Source organism: Rhipicephalus sanguineus, chromosome 4, assembly GCF_013339695.2.
Source record: "Rhipicephalus sanguineus isolate Rsan-2018 chromosome 4, BIME_Rsan_1.4, whole genome shotgun sequence".
NCBI classification, from domain to species: Eukaryota; Metazoa; Arthropoda; class Arachnida; order Ixodida; family Ixodidae; genus Rhipicephalus; species Rhipicephalus sanguineus.
Genome location: NC_051179.1, coordinates 186,024,926 through 186,032,462, shown reverse-complemented (window position 1 = coordinate 186,032,462; position 7,537 = coordinate 186,024,926). Strand labels below are relative to the sequence as shown.

At 48.6% G+C, this 7,537-nt stretch overlaps 1 protein-coding gene across 1 annotated transcript in view; it reads left to right on the top strand.

The window, feature by feature from the left end:
• The first annotated feature begins 269 nt into the window (after positions 1-269).
• LOC119390963 (50S ribosomal protein L20) overlaps positions 270-7,537 on the top strand; it is a 31,657-nt gene continuing 24,389 nt past the window's right edge. The window contains exon 1 of the mRNA XM_037658676.2: positions 270-443. Coding sequence (XP_037514604.1) covers positions 351-443 — 93 coding nt within the window. The 5' untranslated portion in view covers positions 270-350. The remainder of the gene's footprint in view (positions 444-7,537) is intronic.

Here is a 7,537-nt window from a genome sequence, read left to right as displayed (position 1 = left end):
ATCGTTAGGTGTTCACGAAGTTGAGGAGATTGTACCGCGGTAGGGTCGCAGGGTGGCATAACACTGTAGTGACTGTAGTGGCATCTTCGGCAACGCTAGTTACATGAAATGTCTCCGACGGCGACTGCTCATGTGTCGATTCGATAGACCCCCTTCGAAGCGAAGCGACCATTCGCAGACGTAATCATGATGATGATGGTTTGTGTGGCGTCATCTCTCGGTCATGTACTCTTATTCTACTGAAAAAGGTACAGTTTCCCTTCTATACCTTCTACACCTCGTTTAGAATAGTTGTTCTCCGACACTGCGCAGCGCACGTGTGGAGTCATTGGAGTCTCGAAACTGGCGGTATGGTTTTCCTCAGCGCAGTCAACTTTGGGCGCAAGGTAAAAAGCGGCGCCAGCAAATTCTGGAAAAGGCAGCGCATCTTCCAGATCTCTGCGGTAAGTGGGGCCATCGGGTCTTTCTGATAAGCACTACCATCACTAAAGATGGAAAGCTGGAAGAGCGTTCAACGACAGCATTTGGTTTTTGTCCAACTAATGAAACGGTTCGAAAAACACTTATTGCAAGTCGGTGCACCATTTCAAAACCTTGAAAATGGTTGCTTTGAACTTACGAGTTGACGTCCCACGATAGTAATGGCCTAAATGGTAGTGTCTATATTGCCGGCTGCCGGTCAATTATATCGGTCGACGGGTTACCGGCAGTTCTTTCCTATTGGCCACCCGCGACCACGTGACCTCTGCGGGACGGCCCCTTTCGAGCTTTTGTTCGTGTGTCTGATCGTACGTAGAGATGGGCAAAGCGGCTCACTTCACTGAGCGGCTCCGAACGGCTCAGCTCACTTAAGTGAACCGGCTCAGTTTAACGGCTCACCGGCTCACGGCTCACTTGATGCTAGGAGGGAGAGGAGGCAAGAGGGAGGACACTGACCTCTCCCTCCCTCCTCCTCCTGGAATTTAGAATACTTTTTCTATGCAGGCAGCTTGATCGAAACGGTGCCCGCGCTCGTCGCTGCTGAATACCTCCCCCTCGCCCCCCCCCCCCCCCTCGCCCATGCACCCTACTGCAAAAAGTTCTGCAGACGCACTTGAGCGCCACGTGCTTCAGCGAGCCTCGACAAGCCAATCTTTCACACCACCCCTCTCGCTTTTCGAGTTCTGAAACCCGGACATGGGCACCCGCGGAGGAAGCCGAAGGCGAGGAGGTTGCGACTCTTGCGAGCAACAAAACAACAGGACAGTTGTTTTCTTTCATCACCAATGGACGGCGTGAAAGCCGCACTCAGAAACCCACCGTATCTCTCTCACGGAACGCGAACTCAAACGGAGCGGTTCAGTCGGTTCAACCAACGGTTTAGCACGGCTCACTGAGCGAGAGCGAACCACCGCTGAGTGAGCGATCGAGAGAGAACCGCCTCTCAGGGAGCGAGAAAGAACCGCCGCCGCCGCGGCTCAGTGAGCGAAAGGGAACCGGAGAACCGTCGCCGCGGTCGCTCAATTGGCTCACTCAGCTCAGTGAGCGAAAGAGAACCGGAGAACCGTCGCCGCCGTTGCTCAGTTGGCACACCCGGCTCAGTTGGCTCAGTGAGCCGTCTCCCAAAGAACCGCAGCTCACTTTTACTGAGCCGCGGATCACTCGTTCTTTTAAAAGAGTCACTCAAAAGATCCGGCTCGCACCTGAGCGACCCATCTCTAATCGTACGCCATCGGCTGTCCGCACGTGTAGTCGGTAACGGCGCTCCGCATGAACGTGGCTCTTTTTCTGGTCGCTGCCACTTGGTAACACAAGAAGTGCACGTTTCCTGCAGTCACAGTCAAATTCACGATGGATTGGCGGCCTCGCGGTATCGGAGATGCCAGCCTCGGGCGTCCTTTGACTCCTCAAGTTGACCAGCCCGTACGCCTGCCCCGAAGGCGCGCGGGCTAAACAGCGCGTGGCCGCGACAGCGGCCAGTAGCGCGTGACGGAGACCCTGTCAACCGGCCATTGAGCGTCAGCGAAATGGCCGCACTCGCGAAGCAAGGGCGAAGCCACGATTAGTTTTCCGCGCCCGAAGGGCGTAGAGGGCCTTCACTGAGCAATAGGAAAATAATGTACTCTCGTTTGTGGAAAACCATCGATGTCTATAGCGTTGAAACGTCTCTCGAAGCCAGGCAAAGTGCCGCAGTGACACGGACATCATGCACAATCATGCACATGTATTACCGGCATGACAGGCTCACCGGAAATGTGCCGGCAGATAAGTCACATGGTAATGGGCATCCAATAAGGAACAACTGCTGGCAACTTTTTTTCTGGGATAATATGCCGGCTGCCGGCACTATAGGCGCGGCCTACTTATATATGTCCTTCCAACCTTTATTATTACCATTGCACAAATCCATTACTTAAGTGGTCTAGTTATTTCAGTGCATCTACTGCAGTTGTTCACTCGTTTATAGTCACTGAAAATTGCCCTTGTGTTCTTTTGAAGACCCGATGTGTTCACATTGTACACACGAGCGGGGATGCGCTAAACCTGAGTGCTGCTTCGTTGCGGGGGCCCGAGGAAGAAGACCATGCCATTTTCCGGTCGATCACCACCGTTCTAATAACTTCATGGTTTTACGTGCCAAAACCACGCCGTCCTTCGTAAATTACCGCCATCTGATGTTCTTAAACGTGCACTGACATCCACAGTACACGGGTCTTTAACTCTTTCGCCTCTATCGAAATTCTACCGCCGCGGCTGGGATCGAACCCGCGACTTTCAGGTCAGCAGCGGAATACCGTAACCACTGTACCGCCGCGGCAGGCGACCACCATTTCTGCTAATGCTTCCATATCATTGGGGTTTCTTCGCCGCAACCTACAAAGCACTACTCCTCAAGTGCGTAAACAAGCCTACAGAGGTGGTACAGTTGCGCCAAAACCGCAATATATCCAGAAATTGCGCCCCACTGCTCCAAAATGCCGTAACCGACAACCGCAAATTCGTTTTCCGTCCAGTTTTAACAGAATCTGACTGTGGTTGAAACAGCTATGATTTTGCTTCGTACCAGATATCGAATGTAATGTTCCATATGAAACTAGGACCAGGGAAAGTGTATTTAACAGCGGACTGAGACACGCTGGCTCTTATGGGGCTATATAGTCCCGTGTTTGTGGCTCGCCATGTAGCTGCCTACTGATGTAGTCGGGGGTCTGCCCGTAGGACCGGGGAGCAACCAGGCCTCAGGGAGAAGTAGAGTTCAGGAGCCGGAGCTGATTACAAGAACGTTTATTTACGTGACAATTTGGTAGCATGCAGTAGCGTGTTTGGAGCGTCTCGACGCTCACGTTATAAAGCCTGGTCCTTCCCAGGATTCCCTGTTGGAGAAAACAATCAAGTCCAGGACAGTCCAATCAACACATCTTCATCTCCGCCCACTAAAGGAAAAGTAAAGCACCGCCTCCTTCCCACCCCAGGAAAGAGAGAAGCGACGCGCCTGGCATGATGGACGGGGCCCAGGAGGTGAACAAAAGACATAATAGGGCACTATGCACACAATGAAGGGATCACGGCGGCGCACATTCCTGGAAATTGGCCGTGTTGTCGGGTGTGTTGTCAGCTGCCGGTCGGGTCACAAAGCCACAAAGACACCGCGTAGTAAGCAGTGCACAAGTGACTGCCTCGTCCGAGCAACCTCGACTGCAAATAGTTCATCTCCAGGCCATAAAACCGTCAAACTCAGCCAAGTGTGTCCAAGGCGATTGACGAAGGAACTGACAGCCTTGAAGGGTTCAGGACACAATTGCAGTGTCGTCGCCGCATCTGGTGCGTTTCAGGGAACGTTGACGATGCAGGAAGCGGAGTAGATGCCGCCAAATCATTTCCACAATTCAGCGGTGCGAAGCTGTGAAGTCCAACCATAACACTACTCCATGCAGATACGCCGTACCGGTGATGCCAGGAACGTTGAGAATTGGCCCGGACAAGTTGTTGTCATGGCTACGTACGACACGCTGCCTGCCTGAAGACGGCATCCTTGACGGCGCCTGCTTGATTGTGCAACATGAATGTCTTGCCGACGAAACGTGCCGCACATTTGCACAGCTGCTTAGGTGGCCACGACGTGCAAGCGAAGCGGAATTAATTTATCACGTACAGTACGCAAATGTCTCAGCCCTGCAAAATGTAAGGCGCACACACAACTATGTTTTGCTCTGCAAGCATGTGGCTTACTTACACATCGCAGCACCCACACTGCAGCAATCAACTTGCGAGAGCGCAGGTCACGAGTGCTGGCCAGCTACAGGACATAATCACCCCCTTTCTTTCCTCTCCATAGTTTCATATATTCAATATAGAAGGCACGCCTTCAGTGTGGTGACATTCCCGCCTGGATTCTGCGCCTACTGTGGCAAGTGACGGCGTCAGCCATGGGCTCAGCTGCTCATAAGACTGCAATTATCTTTTTCTGATTTTTCTGGCAGGCTATCCTCTCAAAGGCATTAGTATGAGCATACGTAAGTTGCTCCCTTTAACACGGCTGCATTCTTTTTCACTGTTTAGTGCCTTTCTTTAACTCACGGAGGCACAGACGTTGAACGAGGGTTTAGCGAGAACAAGAGTCTTCTTGAGGGGCGCCGCTCACTTAATATTGCAAGCGTAGATGAGATACGGCAAATGAGGAGTCAGTGGGGATGCCACGAATGCTCCCCTTACCGCTTAACTGATCAGGAGTGTCAAGCAGTCCAGGGCAAAGTATGCACGAGGCTCAGTGCTGAAACAAGTGCCCAAAAACTGAAAGTCATAGAAGTTGCTACCACCACCACAGAGAGTTGATGCAGAATGACCGGAAGGTCTTGGGAGACCAAGTGGAATCAAGCGTAGCACTGCTCTCTAGTGAAGATGTATTCGTTAGTTCTGGCATTAAGGAGGACGATATTCACAAAATCGAAAGTGACCAAGTACTTTTCCTAAAGGAAACTCTGCCTTCTGAAGGAGGCTATTCAGCAAATTGCAGAATTTAACAAAGTGCAGAAAAAGCAAAAGCAATAAAGTTGGAATAAAATGTGCATGCATTGTTTACTTTCGTTATGATATCGATATTGGTGACATCTTGCATGTTAATTTTGATAAAATGTGCATGCAGTGTTTACTTTCGTTATGATACCGATATTGGTGACATCTTGCATGTTAATTTTTTTTTAACTTGTAACTTTACTATATGAATAGCTCTGACGTGGAACATTTGCCCTGGCTGTCATAAAATAGCTTCTTGCTTTTTCTTTTTTCTAGCTTCTCCAAAAAACAGTTTTTCTGCTCCAAAAGCTGTCTGAGCTGTCCCACCCCTGTGCCTACCAAACATTTGTCCAACCCCAGTTAGGGAACACTTAACCTATCGGAAATACCTAACAGACAGGTTAAAAGCGATCCAGAACAGAGCTTGTCGTCGCGGGGTTATAACAACAAAGTCACTGTAACCCAGTTAAAGCTCAAATCTCAATTGTTTAACAGCCCGTTGAGACATTGCCCTTTTATCTCTCTTTCATAAATATGTCAATCCCACTCGGTCACCACTAGTGCAATCACAATGTCCCTCTTACTTATCGCTAGGGCTCCGTGTTTTCGGTGTTTATATTTCTTGAAAATCGGCGGGTGTGTATGGGAGTTCATATTTTTGGCAGAAATTTGGCGCTTATCGGAGTTTATTTCTAGTAAATCCCCAATTCTCCGAAATTTGGAGTTTTGCATTATTCTCAAAACCCTAAAATCTTAGATCAATTCATATCTGGACACTAAAACGTCAAAACACACGAAGCACATTTTATTTTTTCTAGAAGGTTTGAATGCACAAAAACATATATACGCACAAGCGAAATCCTTTAAGACAAAACACCTGTATTTCTGCATATAACAACCTTACGCTTAAAGCTTATTGTAAAACACGCAAGCATACTTTGCGAGGTTGCTGTCAGTGATCGAAGTGCGCTCCTTTCGATTGACGACTCTCAGCTTTGAAAATGCCCTTCCAGCGTTAGCGCTAGAAACAGGAAGCGCCAGAAGACGCAACGCGCAGCGGGAAAGCACTGGCCACTAGACATTGTGAAGTCTCCAAAACGACAGGGGTTCAACAATGTTACATAGTTCATAGCACTGATAGTTTGCAACAACACTCAGGAGCTTAGGAGCTCCTGAATTAGGAGCTGGTTCATGTCGTCAGTTTCAAGAAGCACTAATTGAAAAATAGGCACATAGGTTTCGAACGCGCAGGGCTGCTCATGCTTCACATTTGGATTCTCAATTTGAACACAGTACCACAACGATTCTTTCATGTACTGGAGTTGATCGCACAGGTTCCTCTCAGATGTCTGTCTCCGCTTTTTGCCGACAGCAGCGTAGTATCCGTGAAAGTCTGCGACAGTTGTTAAGGGGTCAGTCTCGTCAAGAAGGTCCAACGGACTTGTGACACCTGATGCGAATACCTCGGTTGGATCACGCCATTGGCTGATGAGTGCATGGAAACGAACCCCCAGTATGGGATAAACTTGGTGTGCCAGGGTACTTTCTGCCTCAAGTTCCTTAAGGATTGAGAGCATGGCACACGAATTGGTCTTCAGAAACCTCAATATTAACGAGCAAGTCCTGCACAGCTTCAGGCAATGCAATAAGACTCTTGAGCTTCTCACACTTCGTTCCTTTGACTTTGTTGCTTCTTAAGAAAGACAAAATGACGCGCCAGTAGTCCAAATTATCTTCTAGAGCTTCATAAAAAGAGAACCACCTCGACGGACATACGGTTTTCAGCGACTTGTGTGCTTGGCCATGGGCATGTCCATCAAGACCAAACCTACGGCGCAGCTCTCGCAACGACTTCAACAGGGCAGGAAAGTGCACAACAAAATCGTGAACTATGTTAAACGAGCTTGTCCTGATTCCATCCTCCAGAGCGTTGTTGAGTAGGTGGCACGGATCTTTGAAGTGAAGCGCCTTGAATTCAGGGTTGGAGAGTTGCAAGTCCTTATGAAGCTTCTGCATGTAAGAAGCTGAGTCGGAGCAGAATACAGTTACGTTGGCTAAATATAGCTACGCGCGGTAAACTTTAGATCAGTCAAACCAGAAGATGTATCAGTGAGCGCTTAGAACTTTCACTTTCGATAAAGAATGAAATCAGGTCATATTGGCCCTTGAAATCGGAGTTTATCGGATAAATCCGAATTGTCGAAAAATTTACCGACGAATGTTTATTGGATTTTTTCGGATAAAACCAAAAACACGGAGCCCTATACTTATCGTATAGATTGCATAATAACTTTGGTTACACCCACATTTACGGCACCAGAAATGCTTTTAATTTCTTGTCACTCCTGTGCATGGCTATTGCCTGTGGAATGATCTTCCAAACAGCATTGCCAGAAAAATCACGATAACTTTCTTGACTATCAGCATAAGCACTTCATTGATAATGCTTAGCTGGTCCGTTTGTACCCATGATTCATGCATTCCTTTTCTTTCTTTTTCTCAGCAACTTGAGGCTGTTGTTTAAGGTTTGGTTGTGATATGCATC